We start from the raw sequence: 19665 nt of genomic DNA, 5'->3' as shown, positions 1-19665 counted from the left end.
CCCTCACCCTGGTCCCCTCGACCTGGAGCCTCTCCGGGGAGCGCTCCAGCCGCAATGCCAAAGGGACCGGGAAGATCGTGCGCAGCGGAAACCTACCCGGTGGGGGCGGTCAGCTCCATCTCTGCGCACGCGGAGGGCCGCCTCTGGTGCTGCCTAGACCGGCTGGTGCTGCAGTCCACGCAGGAGCCATTGCCGAACCCAGAAGCGTTTTGGGGGCGCGCCGGAGCCTCGCCTCCTCCCGCGCCGCGCAGCTCCATGTGACCTGCGAGCTGCGGAGCGAAGGCAACCCCCAAAGCTAACTTGGGATGAAAAGGACGGCGAAAGGCGCCAACTGATGGGCAGAGGCGGAAAAGCAGGCTCAGGGCGAAGGAAGTGGAAAGGAGGTAGGGAGTGAGTCTCCACGCTCGCGGTCCGCAGCCTCAGCTGTTCTCTGCTGGAGGGATTTGGTTTTGCCAATCATAAACACAAAATAGGCTCAGAGACATGGAAGCAGGAAACAGACTGACAGATGTTAGCGGGGCGGGGGAGGCGGAGGGGAAAAGAGATTAACCAAAGAACTTGTGTGCCTGTATGCATAACTCGTGGACACGGAAAATAGTGCGGGCAAGGTCTGGGTGGAGCTGGAGACAGGTGGAGGGAGGCAAAGGGGAAAATGGGAGACGTCTGTAATACCTTTCAACAATAACAATGCATTTTAAGTAATAATAACGGACACCACTTCCACCCCCAGTCTCCGCTGTATCCAGCTTTACCCCAGGCACCTTATGAATATTCCCCTAGCTGTCACTTCACTCCTGTACCTTGATTGCCGTCCCCCATTTGCAAAGGATGAAAGATTTGAGAAGATACTTAGCCAAGTGCAACCCTTATTCCAAAAGCCAAAAATGTAAATATTTATTTAAAAAGCAGAAAGTCTTGGTTGAACGAGATCACCCAGGCAAGCATGGGGTTTAGGTCTGTAGCTCTTTCCACTCACCTGTCAGACTCTCCTAGGAGAGGCCTTGGTGGTTCATTTGAGTTGGAAGCAGTACCATCCCCACCTTTAATTTTGACAGATGGATGATAACATACCCATCTTACAGATGGAAAAATGGGGGTTTGGCCAAATGAATGATCTTGTCCAATTGACAAAGCTGGTCAATCTAATCTACTAGCTAATAATGGAGTGGTTGTTTGCTAGGCACTGTGTGAAACACAGAATTCACATGATTTTAGTACATACAACAATCCTATAAGGAAACTACTATTACTATTCCAAGTTAAGAAAACTGAGGCTCAGAGGGATTGTGAATTTGCATACCAGGCGGAAAAAAAAAACGAAAGAGAAAATATTAAAAAACCCCACAAAGATAAATTTTTGAAATTAAAAAAGAGATGAACGCAGCGGGTGTGGCTCAGTTGGTTGAGCATTGTCCCATGCACCAAGAGGTCACCGGTTAGATTCCTGGTCAGGGCACATGCCTCGGTTGCAGCTCAGTCCTCAGTGGGGGATGTGCAGGAGGTGCCTGATCGATGTTTCTCTCCCATCCGTGTTTCTATCTCGGTCTCCCTCTCCCTTCCTTTCTCTGAAATCAATTTTTTAAAAAAAAGATGAAAGGAATGTCAAAGAGGAGAAATTAGTAAAAAACTCACAGTTAAACACATCTTAGTGACATTTAAGAATATAAAGGTCAAAAATTCTAAAAGGCTTACCGAGAAGAACATATCAACTACACAGGAACAAATAGCAGATTGTCATTAGATTTCTTCAACAGCAATCATGGTTGCAATAAGGCACGTGGAGAAAGGTTTTCAAATTATTAAAGAAAGAAAACTTATTATCCAGAATTTTATATCCAGCAAACTGATGCAGATATGTAGGCATGACAAAAATGTTCTCAAGCACAGGCAGTCCTCACTTTTGCACAGTAGTGCAGAACTGAAAAATGATTGTGCATGCTGAAACCAGACAAAACCATTTAAATAATCAATCGGAAAACATGATTATTCCATGACCTTAACATTTTTTTTTTTTTGCCAAAACTTTAAAAACTCTCATACTGTTGGGCATAAAAACATTCTTACTGTCTGGGTAAATGAAAAACAAAGTCAAACTAATAATTATTTAGTACACTATAATTTACATTTTAGAAACATTGAGAATTAAATTTTTTTGGTAAAAACATCAAAAGTAATTTAAGTAGTGCTTGCCCTTTTCGATGTATAAACTGCCTCCTAATAAAAGAGTTACTCTATCTTTAACTCTTTATTGACCACTTTGAAATTCTGTCTTCCTTTGCTTAAATTCCTGGTGTTGCCCTTGAAAAAGGCTTGTCTCGTCGATATATATACTATTTGGTGATCATTATAACCAGCTGTGTGTCCTTATTTCCCCAAAATGCTGACTCTGACCTTGAACTAAACTGAAAGCTTTGTTTGTGCTGATCTCAGCCTATCAATAACCAATGTGTGGCTGGACTGGCCCTGGTGGTCTTATTATGATTACAAGACACCCTTTTCCCGGTTACATCAGGAAACTTAAAAAAAATAAAGGTTTATTATTTACAGGACCTGGAAGTTACACAGCACACCTGGGGCCGCACAGCAGGCCTCTGGTAGAGAGACAGAGCATATGCTTGGGCCTGAGGTTCTTTTTATTAGGCTTGAGGGCGGGGGCCTACAGTTTCAGGCTGATTCTTTTTTGGTGAATTTAAACCTTAAGTGTAAGAATTTAAAGCCCGGGAAGAAAAAAAAAGCACAAATGGTCAGTCACTGAAATCTAACAAGATATCTTAAGCAAAGGAGCCTCAGCCCCAGAGGCGGCCTGGCTCCTTAGCTGGTTTTGTGACTGGAAATGTGTTTATTCCATGTGGCCATCACTGAAGTGGATGCTTCTTTGAAGTTTATGCCTCAACAACCAAAGCTTAAATCAGGCGCTTGCATGACAAGAAAGAAAAACAACAACAGCAATGGTCAGTGCTTACACTAGCAGTGTAAGCTGGCCCTTTAAATACAGTTCCTCATGTTGTGACCCAACCATGAAATTATTTTCGTTGCTACTTCATAACTGTAATGTTGCTACTGTTATGAATCCTAATGTAAATATCTGATATGCAGGATGGTCTTAGGCGACCCCTGTGAAAGGGTCGTTCGAACGCCAAAGGGGTCGCGACCCACAGGTTGAGAACCGCTGCACTACAGGTTTCTTGGTGTACTTACAGGTTACGTTACGGCTTCCAAGGGTTAACAGAACTCTACGCAGTAAATGTGGAGCTCTAACTGGCGTTAAACACTCGGGCAGAGAGACACTCCAAAGGTTTGCACAAAATGGAAGCCTTCTATAGGAAGGGTGTGGCAGGGAGATTTTTAGTAAAAGTAAACAAATGGGTTGGCCTTAATGGATTATTTTTAGATTATTTTAGGACGTTTTCTTTTGGGTGGAAGGGAACGGCTAGGGCTTTATCTGCAGATCGCCTCTTGTTCCTGTGGGGAGATGGTCGATGTGGAGAGGGCAGGTAACATTACTTTGCTGATGCGTGATGGGCTGATAAAGATTATGTTTCTGGGAGAGGTTGAAACTGCAATTAAATCAGGTATTAAATCTAGGTTTTGGTATCTTGGGCGTTAGCACAAGTAAGGCCTTTGGGGCCTGTGATTCTCTCTTCAACACTAGCAAGTCAGCTACAAACAAATAAGTTCACGCAATGAAATGGAATGTAAGTTTCCAGGAACCAGTGACAATGCAAAGCAAGGTACTTGCTCAATCATGTTTTATACACCGACTGTGGGCGAGCTAGTCTTCCACGCCCCACGGTGCCTGCGCCCAGCGTTCCTCCGTGCAGGGGTGGGGAGGGGGGAGTCAGCGGCGTCCTCAGGGGCAGGGATGTTGGACACCTCTAGGGCCCCGCGAGGCGCGCCGGGCACTGCTAACATTGCAGCAGACCGCACCCCAAGAGGACCCAGAGAACACCAATTCCCAGAAGACATTGCGTGCCCAGCAGCCCCAGAACCCGCTGGCTGGTGGTACTGAGGGCTGCCAGGGCCCAAGACGAGATGGGTTGCACTTCTTTAGGATCTTCCTATAGATGCTGAACATGCCATTGTCCCTCCCTGGAAAGCAAACCGTATTCAGCTTGCACTTAACCACTCACGTGGATGAAGCAGAAGAGGAGACTCTAAAGAGGCCAGATGAATCTGAAAGAAAACAACAAAACAGAATGTGAAGCTGTCCTGGCGTTCAATTCAGCGATGACTTTAACTGAACCAAAAAGCCGCGGGTACCTCTTGATTATCCAATGGATGGTAGTTTTGAGTCACCCCACACTAGGGACATGCCCATTGTATTGGATGATGAAATCCAGTGCTAATGAAGTCCCATACCTAAGGCTTAGGGAAATGAAGGTTAAATGTCACCCTAATGTGGGTTACATGAAGAAACAGCCAGACATCGCCAACTATAAGGGCTATCCTCGTGGACCGGTTAGCTGAAGAAGGAGAAGAATATAAACTACAGAATGAGCCCCTGTACGTGGCTGTGAATGACATCCACGGGCTCCTTTTAACCATGTCTGTGTTGAGAGGAAACTTCAGCTTGTGGGCACTGCGGTTTCGCTGTTAGCCTCAACGTTTAAAGAAATACACTCCCAGAAGTAGCAGAGTTTGTGTACATTACAGATGACACCTGCACCAAGAATCAAGTTCTAAGAATGGAGCACCTCGTTCTGAAAGTCATTGCTTTTGACTTGGCTGCACCAGCAGTAAATCCGTTTCTCACTCAATGCTGTCTGCACTACAGTCTTCGAACAGCAACGCTGAAAGCTTAGCAGTGTCTTTGAGAGCCTTCAGTTTGATAGGTGCTGACTCATACCTTAAGTGTTTACATCAGTTATTGCCAGAGCGGCCTTTCCTCTAGCACTCCACACAGTCCCAGGGCAGAGCTGGCCTGAATCCTTGGGACAAAAAGGTTAGATATATCCTGGGAAGTCTGCAGCCTTGTCTCCTGGACCTTCTCCAGACCCACCTCAGAGCACCGCAGCCCGAACAACAATCAGGAAAAACTACAAAAATTCCAAGAGTCATGTTTTTCCTCTCCTCATCCTACCAGAGACATTACATGTGTATCAGAGAAAGACTGCCTTTGTTTTCTAAGATTTAAATCACTCGAAGTATATGGTGTAGGGTTTGTTAATCCTCACCTGAGGGTATTTTTCCCCCCATTTTTTAGAGAGAGTGGGAGGAAAGGAGGAGGGAGAGGGAGAGAAAGAGAGAGAGAAACATTGATGTCAGAGAGACACATCGATTGATTGCCTCCTGCAGGTGCCCTAACCCCATCAGGAATCAAACCTGCAACACAGGTACATTCCCTTGACCAAGAAGTGAACCAGCAACCCCTAGGTGCTTGGTCCAATGCTCTAACCACTAAACAACACCTCTCAGGCTTGGTGTGGTTTTTATCTATACACATATTCCTCTAACGTGATTACCCTTCAGCAATACCTTGAAAGCTTATTTCATGTTAACAAATACAGCTCTCTGTCAAACTTTAACGGTTAAATAGAATTCTATATTATAGACATATATAGACATCAACCATATTTAGGTTGATTCTAAAATATAAAATTGTAAACAGTGCTATGATAAACATTTTTCTATGTTTATATTTCAACAATTATTTGACTTTATTTTCTTTAGAATACATAATTAGAATTATGTATTCTGATAGCTGGATCATTGTATATGACATTTTAAACGTTTAATACAAATTTACAGATTGATTGGCACTCATTTTAAAAGTAGGACAGCCTTCATAGGAATAAAAAAAATACAAAACAAGATGTTCAGTACTTCAGATATTTTAGCATTTAGCAGCTTGATAACACATATCTCTTTCCTGTTATTTTAAATGTTAAGGTCACATTTCAACAAGCTGATTTAATTAGGTTTGGCCATCAGTCAGTTGTAAGTGTCCACGCACATAATTATTAATAAAAATGAGCACAAGCGAAAAAAAGGGGAACCATATGGTCTTAGAGGGAAGTAGTCTTCAAGGTTAACTGAACATTTGAAATGCCAATGCAGTGTCAAAATGTGCACCATGGCCCCGACATGTTCAACTGATAGTATCTTTATCCTTCTACTTTTGAAATGGCTGTTACCCTGGCATCCAATTACTTGTAAAGCCTTATTCAATTACGAGCTACAAATGAATCCAGCTTCTAGGCTGGTGCATAAATTATAACTGGAGGTTTTAGTTCAATAAATAAGGCATAACGACGGGATCCATCGTGAAGGGTGAAAGTTACCAACCACAACTAAGAATAGGGAAGGGAGGCCACCTGAACTGCCTTCCACCTGATCGAAGTAAGATCTATGTGTCTCCTGCTGTATAAATGTCTTCAGCAGGAAATAATATCGACGTCCTGCAGTTAAAGACCAAGCAAGGCAAGCTTCAAATGAGAGAGAGCTGCTTGGGAGAGGTAACACATCAACTTACGTTCACAGTAGTTAGTATGTGTGTGTATGAGGTCAGTGTTTCCAAAGGTTCTGAGTGAGAGAAGAGAGAAAAGAGTTGGCTCAGTGCCAGAAGGATCACGGAGGTGCCTCCCTCCCCCCAGGACTTCACAAGAGCTGGGATGCTGGAGGCAATGCAGATTTCACAACTCTGTAGTGACTTCACTAACTGTAACTGTGTTAGTCTTCAGTGGAGTCAGCCTTATTCTTCTTCTGAGGTATGGAAAAGGTGCTGATAAGACAAGATTCTAACATATACCACTGGTCCTGGTCATAGGCTAGTACCTCTGCTCACAACCTCCTTTTAACTGAATTTGGCCACATGCCTCAGGCACCAGAAATTCATATCTTTGTGTAGCAGAATGAATGCAAATGACATCTTAATACATGCAATTTGTTAGAGTCAATAAATGTTTAAATTGATATACTATGTCAGCTATATTGATATCAATTTTCCTTTATTGATCTCAGAGTAATTTAAAAGCTAGGGAATGAAAAAGACTAGATATAAGTAACAATCATGAACCACACAAGACAGTATATATACAATTAAGTAATACGTAGTATTTTTCAAACTTAAGTAATGTACAGACCCCTCTCTAAAGGCAAACAAATTTCTCATGGACCACTTAGTATTTACTTAAATTATTTTTGTTATAATGTTAGCTAAAAATGTATAAACGTAATCTTGGTTTAACTGCCGTATGTTTATATAGCTTATATACATCAAAACATATTTACAAATTGAATATAAATAAAGCCAAATAAGCTTTACATGAACATTTTTTTTTTACCTGACACTTATTTTGCTGAAATTCAGACCCTTCTTGCAATGTGAAAACAGCATGATATAGATTCTTTGGTGTTCAATGATCCATCTCACCACTCTTGACTAGTCATCAGGGGATGCCTGATCTCTAGCCATGTGGATTCTCTTAGGACTCCTATAAACTCCAAGGGTGAGGGAGGGTCTGCCTGGAAACCTAATTGCCCCAAATTTTTGTTCTGAAGGATTGAACTGAACAAGCGCAATTACTCTGGGCTGGGATAATGTTTTTAAAAGTTCTGTGGGTTTTATTTGTGTGTGAGAGAACATTTAAGTTGTAGTCTCTTAGCATTTTTAAATTATATAATACAGTTAATTTTTAAAAATGAAAAAGAGATATTAATCACAGTGAAATGTTGGTTCATTTTAGCACCATAAGTTTAGATACATTTTTCATTGTGAAGCTGTAGCATTATTTAGCCAGCACTTCGTGATAGGTACCATTAATACTAAAATAGTGTCTCTAATTCTGCTTGATTCAATTCCAGGTTCACCAAGCAGCCTCCTGATTATCTACTAGAAGCCTGGTGCACAAAATTCATGCATGGTTAGGGTCCCTAGCCTGGCTGGTGATCAGGGCCAATCCGGGCCTTCCAGCTGACGGCTGGGGCCTTCCTTCGTTCCACGCTGCCCCCTGGTGGTCAGTGCATGTCATAGTGAGCAGTCGATCTCCTGGTTGGTTGAATTCTGACAATTTGCATATTAGTCTTTTATTATATAAGATGTGGCTTCACTCACAGACCAGCTACAGGAAGAGAAGTTAATGACCAAAGAATGCAAGTGTCTGGTCTTATTGAAATAATTAACAAGTAGGCTAATCATTAAAAAATGGTTAGGACATTGCATGTAAGTTTGGATAATGAGTGTTTTCTTTAGTCCTAGATTACCTATGGGGGTCCTAAAGTGTAATCAGTTTTGTGTGTGTTGCCCCAAGGTGACTTCACCTAGGAGTTATTTTTATGCTAACCAGCCAGCCTTCTCTAGGGATGCCTCCTTCTTGCATTGCATTTCAAGTTTTAACACTATCTTCATTGTCAGAGTTGATGAGCTTAAGCAACAAGAGTTGGGACATTATCTAGAAAGACTTAATCAGTGGAATAGAGACTTGAATTGGATCTTAAAAGACAGGTATGATTTAGAAGGATGACTCAGATGGGGCATGGTGATTAATAAACAAGGGTGATAATATACAAGCTAATTGAGCTGCTAACCTCTGAGAGACAAAGTTTAAGGTGGTTGGCATGTGTCAGAGTTGATGAGCTTAAGCAACAAGAGTTGGGACCTTATCTAGAAAGACTTAATGGAATAGAGACTTGAATGGATCTTAAAAGACATATGATTTAGATGGGTGACTAAGATGGGGCATGGTGATTAATAAACAAGAGTGATATTATACAAGCTAATTGAGCTGTTAACCTCTGAGACAAAGTTTAAGATGGTTGGCATAGACTGAAAATATATACTGTGGGAAAATAGCTGTGGTGGAAAAAGAATACATGAGGTAGGGAGTGTTCAGTGTCACCATTCTCTTCATGACAAATGAAATAAGAAAAGGGATAAAAGTGGCACACATATTAGAAAGGAAGCAAGAAAACTATCATTATTTGCAGAAGATGTGATTGTTTTCTACCCCTCCAAAAGAATCCAAGAAAATCTTCAAGAGAGCTTTGTAAAATAATAAGTCAAATGCAAAAATATATAGAGCTGTTCTGTATAGCACTTATAACCAATTGGGAAAAAAAACTTAAAAAGTCTTATTCTCAATAGAAACAAAACTTATGGACTATCTAGATATAAACTTGATAAGTAATATGAAAGACTTGTAGCAAGAAACCATGAAACTTCATGGAAGCATAAAGGAAGACTTGAGAAAATGGAGGCCCATGATGTGTTTCTGGTTGGAAAGACTAAATATTAGACATTTTCATTTCTCTCTAAATTATTTCACAAATGTAATGGACTACATAAAAATTTTAATGGAATTTTGCTCATGAAGTTTACATAGTGTTTTGCTTTCTTGCCCTTTCCATAGGCTTCATCTCTAAATACCATCACATTGGGAATCACATATTGCCAAGATGGACCAGCAGACCCCGAGTGATGTATGAATGGATGACTGTGACACACGTTTCTATGAAAGAGAAGGCTAAGGGGCTGGTTGGCATAAGGAGCCAAAACAGCTCTGATTGCCTGCCTCCTTAGGCTTTTATTGTAACAACAGCTTGAACTAGATACAACAATCAGCAGGGTAAGTATTCTTGAGAAAGCACATGCTTCTACAAGACTAAAGCCTAAACATAGAGATTCCAGCAAAACACTGGGGGGCTCGCACTTGTTTGGAAAAGTCAAAGCAGGGGCTGCTGTCTTTGGTAAGGTCTCCCCAGAGGCCCCTGACCTTTTGCAGAATCCTCTTTACAGACTTTCCAACCAAGTCCCATGCTTCCCCACAACATATGAGTTTGAAGGGGACACAATTCGGTCCATAGTACTGTGTTATTTAAAGTGTTGGAAAATGGGCTCTTCTTCCATCTTCCTCTCTTTAGGAATAAAAACAGAGTCTATAACTTCAGAGTAAAATGCAATAGTCTTTTTACAAACCAGCATCTGAAGGCATCAAGGGAGTGCCTGTGTGCTAGGACAAGGACCACCTTCCAGCAAGCCTCCACACCTTCATTTGCAGGAGTCAAGTGGGAACTCCAGATCTCTGTGCCTCTTCACAAGACTCCAAAGTGACATTCTTTCAACTTTAGCTTCCAGCACAGGTTATTTCTATCCTTTGGTCATCCAGTGGATGCTGTGGTGTACTGTCAACATCTTCCCAACCTCCCTTGAAAACGGAGGAACTCATTTTCCCCAGGTGCTGGGAATGTTGGATGTTGACAGCTCTCAGTTGAGTTTCCCTCCAAGTTTGCCCTTGGCTGGAGAACGCCAGCTAGATCAAGGTTCTGCCCCCTTCCCCATGCCACCCAGTCTCCACATCCAATCACTGATTGGTGGAGGGGGATAAAAGCCTGGCCTCCTTGCTTCAATTCAGGGCAACTCTGAAAGGCGTTCCCAGTTCTAGAGCTGCTCATGGCATCCATGGAGGCCTTTGCTGTGCAGTCCAACCCTCCTCCTGTCCAATCCTGCTTCCTTCACCCCCGTACAGATGTTAAACCTTTAGCACACAAATCTCCAGCTCAGAGTCTATTTTCTGCACATTCCAAGAAGGAACAATCTCTTATTTGTATTTGTCTCTGCCCAGGGCCTTTGTGGACCCTTCTCCCACCTCTCTGCATTCTTTGAAATTCTTTCCAAGTGCCTTTTGTAATTTCAGATCAGTCGGTAAAAATCTTTTCATGAAGCTTTGAAACAGACAATCTTATTTCACTCCCTTGGATGTTAAAATGGTTATTCCCAGTTTACTTTTATGGGAAGGAGTCTCTAACAGGCACCCAACATTACTGTCCCTGGGCTTTGTCTTCGGTCCCCTTTGCCCTTTAAGACCATGAAAACCTAAGTTCACATTTACTCATGTTGAAAAATGCCCTTAAACTGAAATCTAATTTTAGTCCTCAGTTTGTTTTCTAAAGGATGGTCATGCTACTGGGCTGGTAATGAAAATTCCAAATGTTATCTTTGTAATTATGCTTCACATCTCCATATCAATGCCTACTGCAAGCATTTCAGTAACGCTGTTCTTTCTCCTCCAAGGCCAGGTGGACTGCCAGTTACCCAGTAATAGCAATATGAAATAGTGGATCTACCCCGTGAGAATTCACAAAGACACTGTGGCTTCTCATCCAAAATGTCATGCTCTAATGAGGGAGTCACAGCCATTACACATGGATAATGAAAATCAAAATTATAAAAACATTAGGAACCTAACATTTTTATGGTAGCTGGAGAGTATAGTTTTCTACACGGTTACACGGTATAAATCATAAAAGACCAATTCTGTGACTAACAGATACACCACAGCTTTCTAGGAGAGCACTAACTAAAGGTGGGTTTCTCTGACAATTTGTGACTCTCATCCTTCAATGAATCTATCAGCACTCACCCTTCCATAGACCCTGCTGGGACTCACTCTCTGGGGATGAGAGGCCTGGCTTTGGCTTCCTGAACTAAGCCACCACCATGGTCCCCAGAAACCACAAAGTAAGAGGCCTGGACATGGCATAGCATAGCAGACCAGGTGATCTGGGGAGGAGGAGGCAGGGACGTACAGAAGAAAGAAAGATTCAGCGATGGTGAGTTGTTATAAGGTAGGAGGTGAGGACAAGAGAAGGGCTGGTTTCTGTAAACACTTTCAGGCAGAGCTGGGTAGCATCACTTAGAGCAGTGTTCCTCAAATATGCTCAGATAGGGGGCAGACTTACAAAAGTAAGAACTTAACATTTCCAGAGAGCTTGTCCCTGGAGATTCTGATTCAGTAAGCCTAGAGCAGGGGCCATGGGCTCTGCATGTTTCTGTTTAACAAGTGATGTCATGGTAGATAAAATACAGCCTGACTAAAAGTAAGGATAAATAAAGGTCTTCTAGAATCATGCTTTGTATACAAATCCCAGTCATACATGGAAATAGAACAATCACACAGCAGAACATTGACAGGGAGCATAGACAAAATAGTGAACAAAAATCCAAACTATCTTAATGTTGTCCTTTATGAGAGCATTAAGCCCACCCTAAGTAGTTGACCAGGTTTCTAAGAATTAAGTTAAAAATATGACAGAAGTCTTGGGTAGCTGGACCCAAAGCTTTAGAAAAGGAACTGGGAGGAATGCATATTGTCTGCTGCCACCTTGTGGCACAACGGTGTAGTTAATGAAGACGGGTTGCAAGCCTAAAGATGGATCCCTTGACAAATATTAATTTGGAAAAAAAAAATCACTTGAATTGTGAATGCCTTTTCCTTTAAAAATATTATTAAAATTTATAATTCTGTTGATACAAGCAATGAGAACTGTCAAAGACAAGTGATATAAAATATTAAATATCCTTTTAGCATAGCAAACGCTATTCTGCCATTTATGTGTGAGAGACAAACTTGTTTTTCCAGGGCTACTCTTTTTCTCTCTCTCGAATAAGATGGTGAACAGGTGGTGACAGGTAGGAAACGGGAAGTGTGTCAATGAGAGAATTCTCTGACATCCTACCCTTCATCTCTCCCATTTTCCCAATTCTCTGGGTGAGGCTATCTCTCTGGATCAGGACAGGCTATTGAGAAAGGTGTCAGATGGCTGACTGGGGCTTTTGGAAAATACAGGCCTCACCAGTAGCTGGAGAATATGGTTATCGACATGGTGAGAAATGAAAGGTTCTACAAAGATCTGCTCTCTTCTCAATATCTTCTCTAGCACTCTGAAGTGTGGGTTGAAGTTTAGGGGTATCCTAAATTGACCTGGCTCCATTTCCCTGAGCTTCTCCTTAGTTCTGTCCACCTCTGTGTTGGTTTCATTAGGCTCCAACAGTTTGGGGCTTCACATAAAATATAAGTAAACTGCTTTAGTTCTACCACACCAAGCAATTCACTCTGATTAAACTGTGCATTTTTTACTGCTAGGACTTTGGCTTGGGGAATGGGGCTTACTATTTGTATTAACACATTCCTTGGAGATGTAAGTGAAGTCAGCTTCCCCAAAGACATACAGAATGAAGGGAGCTGAATGGATACATGAATAAAATGTATCACTGGTTGTGCTCTGTTAAGAGGTGAGAGGAGGGGAATGGATACCAGGTTGGCAACCAGCCCTATTCACTTAGTATCAACGATTGATTTATCACAATACAACATAATTTCATTTGAGGTGATGATACTCAAATGAAACTCAACTAGTGTGAGGAAAATGATGAATAGTGGGGATTTTAGCAAACAGGAATAAAAGTGGCAGCACTATTCAGCTCCAGGCAAGGTAGCCATGCAAGAATATAACCCCAGTGTTGCTAGATCTTCCATATTTTCAAGAGAATTTGATAATGTGGACTTTTATGTAAAATGTCTGATTTTAAATGTTGACAAAGTCAGTTTTTGTTTTTACCACAAAAGGCAGCTAAACAAAGCATATCTGTTGACCAAAGACAGCCTGTGAAATTCTTGTTTACAACTTTGGGCTAGAAGAACTATTGCTTGCCATTCAGTGTTCTGTGGATGCAAGGTTTGCCAAGAGCCGAGCAGCTAAAGAGGGGAGATCAGAGAATTAGTGCGGTGTCTCATACAATGCGGTCCAGCAGGTGGGCCCCCAAACACAGTTCAGGCTTCTGCTTTATCTAACGAAATGTGAAGTCCAGTTGGAGCCACGTCTTCCCAGGCTCATACCTGAAACCAAGAACACTTGTTTCCTATTGTTTACCTTCTTACTTACCCACAGGGAAGACCCAGCAGGCTTGGGGACCAAAGTCTTCCCACTGTTAGAAATCCAGCATGGGTTAGATTTCTTTTTTTTTTTTTCAAAGATGCCTAAATTCCACTGTTGGTTTTTTTGGGTTTTTGTTGTTGTTGTTTGTTTGTTTGTTTTGAAATATAGCCATTTCTCTTACATATCCGGACCTCTATCTGATGTCATTGGGTAGTTTTACATAGTTCTGCCAGGCATACAGCTTTTCATTGATAAGTTAGATTGATTAGATCCCTATCATTAAAACATTTAGTTTAACTGAATAGGAAATAGCACTTTACCCCCCCCCCCCACACACACAAAAAAAGCAATGCGTAATTAGCTTAAAATAGACTAATGTTGAAATCAGAGATCAGAAACTATTGTGTTTCTTATCGGTTCCCTGATTATTTTCTTGTCCCAAAGAAGCACAAAAACAGTAATTGTCAATACCGTTCGCACTTTATAATCTTGGGGGGAGGATGGGAGCGTGGGGTTGGGGGTGCTTTTGCAGGAGTGTCAGCGTCCAGGACCACCCTAGACACCAACACTCCCCCGAGTGTTTCTAATGTGCAGGCAGCGTGTATGTATAGTTCCCTGTAAGAACAATCGACAAGCCTAGACACCCATAAAAATCGCATGCATTTTCACCCGAACCCTTCAACTCGAGGGCTCCCCGTTAACATTTTCCCCGTGTCTGAGGCTATTTTTTTCCAGCTCGAAGATTGACAGGGCCCTCAGCCAATCGGCAATTTGAACGAGTCTCGGTGGAAGCAGTAACAGGCAACAGAACAAGGCACTTTATCTAAGTAGAAAAGCCAGGTTGCCATAAGAGATCAACGAGCCAAAAAAAGTCAGGGGCATAGCTCCATCATCAGAGAGGCCGGGGTACACCTGGGGCACTCAGCGGACCGCCCAATCCACTGCGTTGCTAGAGAGACGGCGCCTACTTCCGGGTGCTCGGAGCCCGCCCCCGCGGTGCGTTACGTCACTTCCGTCCGCTGATTAAAGCGACACCGTCTTTTTTTTCCCTTCCTTCTCCCTGGCCCCGCCTCCCGGAAGTTCCGCTGGGTCTGCGCCTGCGGATCCCGGGTGAGCGGTGGGAGGGCTCCGTGGACGTTGGAGGGTAGGTGCCGGGAGTTCTGCTCTCGGGCATCGCGATCTGGAAGAAGCCAGGTTAGATCTCGGCCGAGGGTGCGATGGGTTGTGCGATGGGTCGGGAACCTCCACCCTCCCCGGCTCGGGGCCTCCTCCTCCCGGGCCTGCCCTTGCCCATGCCGGAGCCTGGGTCCTTGGCCACTCGCGAGTGAGATCGAGGCCCTTGTCCTGCCCCACCAGCTCCTTTCTCTCCACGCGAGGGCCGACTCAGGTTGCTGCACCGGTACCCTCCCCCTGGAGCTTGCATCGGAGGCAGTGTGAGGTCTCGGTGATGGCGGGGCCGCTTTCTCAAGCAGCAAAGCGCTTTGGCATCCGTTCTGCTTCCTTTGAGCTCGGGGACCCTGGGAGACCGCTGGGACAGACAAAATGCTTGTTCGCTCTCCTTGTGCATAGGAGCAAAGCGAAGCTCAGGAACTTCCTCTTTCAAGGCAGCACGGCTCCCTAAAAGGTCGAGCTGGGATTCGCACCGAGGTCTAGCTTCTCTAGGGCTGCAGAAAACCGTGGGGGGAACATTTGGGAATAGGAAAGAAACTGCAGATGTAGAAAGGAGAGGTGGCATTTCTGAGAGCATGCTTCATGTCAGGCTCTATGCTAAGTTTTTCCTCTCTACTTATTCATTCCTTATAAGGGGATTAGGAAGATTAGACTACTCCTGTTGTTCCTGGTTTAGGAAATTCAGGCTCAGAGATAAATGACTTGTCCAATATTAATGACTTAGTAGACATCTCCGGATCTCTTTTCAGCTCTGATTCTCCCAATGCAGTAGAATTAGCTTTTGTCTCAAACTGTATTTTTCTTGATTTCGGCATGTCAGGAAGTGAGATTTCTTTTTCCCTTCATCCTTCACCCATTACCTTTTTTTCTTACCAGCATCCTCTTTAGATATGTGTAGTCGTGTAAATTCAGCCCTCGGTTGTCCTCCACAGTTTGCGTCTTTCCTTCCAAGAGGAATTTGGGGAACATGATGGTGTGGAGTTAAGGGGTCCAGGTTGAAAGGTTGGCCAGGAGAATGGTTGGTTTTCACATCACAGGCGGTCTCTTTTTATGGTTGCTTTCCTAGCAGATCTTACCTACGTTTCTGTCTCTTTTCCCCTCCAGGAAAACAGCTCTCATCTTGTGCCAAGATGTCAGGAATTGGAAATAAAAGAATGGCTGGAGAGCCTGGCACGTCCATACCTCCGGAGAAGAAGACAGCTGTGGAAGATTCGGGGACCACGGTGGAGACAATTAAGCTCGGGGGTGTCTCTTCAACGGTATGTGGAAACAGTGCCCTGGGAGTGCGCTTTTCTTCTGTCAGTTACAACCTGAAAGTAAAAAATGTTGGAGGCCTTCTGGAGTAAGAGGAACTGATTTGAAAAAAAAAGAGGGAAATAAAACAGCCAAAAGTAGGTCTGTTCCATTCTGAAGAAGAGAGACTGACATTTGATCTTTATTTTCAAAGGTGTGCTTATATTCTTTGGAGAATCTGGTGCCCGATACACATCAATGATAGGTATTTAGCAGAGGGAAACTGTATTCATTTTTTCATTCACCGAAAAATTAGGTGCCAGGTACTAAGAGGTAATGTAGCAAAATCATGGAAAGAGTGAAGACTCAGAGTTGGAAGCCCGACTGCCTGGAATTGACTCTCAGTTCCATCACTTCTGGCTACATGGCCTTGTGTTAGCCTCTCTGTGCCTCTTGTTTCCTTGTCTGCAGAATGTACTTATAAATACCTATCCCATTGGGTTATTGAAAGGATAAAATGAAAGTCCTTGTTAAGGATTAAAATACTACCTTTAACATGGTAAGTACTCAGTGCATTTGAGCTATTAATGGTTATTATTGGGCCAGATATTCTGAAAATAATGGTGAATAAAACTGCCCTTGCTCTTATGAAGTTGACATTTTCATTAGACTATTGTACTCCAAAAGTTAATAGTAATGTTATGTGTCTGTTGGACATCAGAAGCTCACTATAATAAGTTTTGGTTTAGATCAAGAATCGAGTGTGTATTTTGGAACTCAGCCATGGGGATATGATATGAGAATGCTTTACATTTCATAGCTTATGAAACCACACCTGTTATTTATTTGAATGGAGGCTGAGGATCAGAGAGAATAATAGGAGCATTCAGAGTAAATTGATTAAGTGTCATTTACGAGTCTGTCTGGGGTTCAAGTACTGCTGCCAGAAGATGATTTTGTCCTAACGCTGTCTCACATCCTGTATCCCAAAGACGTTTATTCACTCAATAAATGTGAATATTTGTTAAGCATCTGTTATTTGCCAGACACTGTGCTTTACACTGAGCATAGCTCCTGGATGCAGTTTGTAGGGTGGGGCTGACAAGGGAACAGGCTTTTAGAATAGAGTGGGATGTGTGCTGTTCTTAGGGATAACCGCATGTTCTAAGTGAAGCAAGATACATACCAGTTTGGACTTGACCCAGAAGACTGTGAGGGGCCATTGGAAAGTCTTAAGCAGGGAAGTAACTAAGACTCCAAAGTGTGCTTGAAATGGCAACACTAGCAATGTGAATGGAGCTGTCCGCCACAGGTGTGCTGAAATCGGCAGGCTGACAGGAGATGGCATGGGCCCTAAAGTGCCTGCTACAGGAAGCTATTGCAGTAATCTTGATGAGGGATCATGGTGGTTAGACTACTGTGGAGGTAGCCTCCACAAGATATGCTGATGGATCAGATGAAGCAGTGAGAGAAGGGCAGCAAGATGACCGCAGGTTTTGGAAGCATGGTGTTTGCACTTACTGAGCTAGGGAAGAGTGTGAGAGGAGCAGATTTTTGGGAGCTGTGGAGGATGAATCATAATTTTAATTTTGGATATGTAAGTTTGATTTATCTACTAGACCTCTGAGTGAATAGGTAGTGGGACATGTATATGCAGTCTGGGGAGAGGTAGATATTTAAGCCTGTCCTCTAAGGAATGAGCATAGATGAAGAGATCTGAGACAGAGCCCTGGAGCACTGCAACATGTTGATGTGAAGGAGATGAGAAAAGACTAATCAAGAGACAGAAAAAGAGGGGCCAGTGAAGTAGGAGGGGAACCAGAGAGAGTGGGGTCCCAGACGCCAAGGGAAGAAAGTGTTTCTAGAAGGACTTGATCAGGTGCTGCTGATGGGTTGGGTAAGGGGAGGACTGAGCGGTAAACTAGCCTTAAGCTCACTGGAGACTTGACAGGAACTGTGTTCATGGAGTGGTGATGATAGAAGCCTGGTTGCACTGAACTTCAGAGAACATAGGAGGAGAGGAATTAAGGAAAAGAGGGTAGAGACAATGTTTTTGCAGAAGTATTGATGTAAAACAAAAAATGCGGTGGTAGCCAGAGGGAAATGTAAGGTTGAGGAGAAGGGCTTTTTTTTTTTTTTTTTTTTTTTCTTTTGTGGAAGATACAGCATGTTTGTTGATGAAAATGACTGTGTAAAGAAAGAAGATAAAATTGGTGGTGTAGCAGAAAGAGGAGACAGTTACGGGTGTGATTTCCTTGAATAGAAGGATGGGGGAATTGACTTTAACTGAGCAGTTACCAACAAGGAGGAGGAAAGGGATAGATATACTAGTAGAGAGGTCAGTAGTTGTTGCTCTGGGAGATAGATGTGAATGTTTTCTTCTGATTGCTTCTATTTTTTTTTTTCCAGTGAAATCAAAAGCAAGACTCATCTGAGAGTGAGGATGGGGGAGGAAGTTTGGAGGTTTGAAGAGACAGGAGAAGGTATGAAGTAGTTGGCTTGAAGAGAATGAACTAGAGAGGTGGAGTAGGGTTGCTGTGCAGCATTGAGGATCTTCTTGAATTTGTAATCATGAGTTTAAAGTGAGAGCAATCAGCATGGTGCTTTCTTTTCTCTAGTCACATTCAGCTGCGTGGAGGTAGGCCTGTGTGGAGTAGGTGCAGAGTTGGATGTTACCAAGATTGGGGTTTTCAACCAGGCAAGTATGATGAAGGAGAAGGTTATAAAAGGGCGTGATTATAATGACTAATGACAAAATTTAGTGTGATAAAGGAGGAATTGAGGAAGTGGGAGGAATGAAGGACATCAAAAAATATAGGACCAATAGATTGTAGATTGTTGGAGGCAGGAAACTAGAGAGAGTAAGCTGGAATATGGGTGGTGACTGTGGAGAGTGGGGTGTTTGAATTGATCTTATAGAGAACATACAGGTACAGCGAGGACTAACTGAGAGTTTGGCGAGTGAGGGAAGTAGAGGACAAGATCACGGGAAGAGAGGAAGTCGATGACTTGGTCCAGTATTCATAGGAAAGACCATCACTGTGGGAATTGAAATGAGTAAGAACTTGGACAGGAGTTAGTATTGCAGAGAGATGACAATCTAGTGCTAAGTCTTCAGGAAATGTAGGGAAGTGACCTGGGCATTTATAGACGAGTGCAGCAAGGCAGGGTGGCAGGTGGTACAGACCAATGGCATGAGCTCTGCAGAGCTGGGAGGTTTGGGGGAAGAAGGTGGGATAATGTCCTGGGCGTGGCAGTGGGGAACAAGGAGGACACCTCCCCGTCTTCAGATCCAGGGCTCTAAGGGGGGGGGTGGGAGGGAAACAATCACTACTGGAGAAGCCTATGGGGAAATGGTATTTTCATTCAGGTTTCAATTACGCAAGAAGGGGAAGAGGTGCTCAGAAAAGAGGTTGAAGGTATAGTTTATTAACAGTATTAGTAAACTGGTACATTGGGAAGCTATTGACTCTTTTGGTATATCAAGAATGTTTTAACCAATATGGAAGAGAAAAGGAAAACAAGAAATTGGTGCTCTAATAAATACTTCTTACCTTAAAATATTCATTAATTCCTAGGTAAAGTAAAAATCCCCTTTCCAATCGTGTT

The 19665-nt window shown here is 43.0% G+C and overlaps 2 protein-coding genes and 1 pseudogene across 7 annotated transcripts in view; 2 read left to right on the top strand and 1 right to left on the bottom strand.

The window, feature by feature from the left end:
- TMEM246 (transmembrane protein 246) overlaps positions 1–502 on the bottom strand; it is a 17538-nt gene extending 17036 nt beyond the window's left edge. For both annotated transcript variants that reach the window (XR_313198.2, XM_005859811.2), the window contains exon 1: positions 97–502. The gene's annotated coding sequence lies outside the window, so the exon portion shown is untranslated. The remainder of the gene's footprint in view (positions 1–96) is intronic.
- Positions 1–19665, top strand: part of RNF20 (ring finger protein 20, E3 ubiquitin protein ligase) — an 83679-nt gene that overhangs the window by 41327 nt on the left and 22687 nt on the right. For 2 of the 5 annotated variants that reach the window (XM_005859814.2, XM_014534447.1), the window contains exon 2: positions 15928–16082. In XM_005859814.2, coding sequence (XP_005859876.1) covers positions 15954–16082 — 129 coding nt within the window. In that variant the 5' untranslated portion in view covers positions 15928–15953. Of the gene's footprint in view, positions 1–14724; positions 14848–15927; positions 16083–19665 lie in introns of those variants that run through there. The other 3 variants (XM_014534446.1, XM_005859812.2, XM_005859813.2) reach the window with 3 other exon arrangements.
- LOC102258078 lies at positions 1760–5127 on the top strand (annotated as a pseudogene).

The sequence above is a fragment of the Myotis brandtii genome, unplaced genomic scaffold, assembly GCF_000412655.1.
Source record: "Myotis brandtii unplaced genomic scaffold, ASM41265v1 scaffold13, whole genome shotgun sequence".
Taxonomy (NCBI): Eukaryota; Metazoa; Chordata; class Mammalia; order Chiroptera; family Vespertilionidae; genus Myotis; species Myotis brandtii.
The sequence above is the reverse complement of the archived record's forward strand: the minus strand, read 5'-3'. Positions and strand labels throughout refer to the sequence as shown.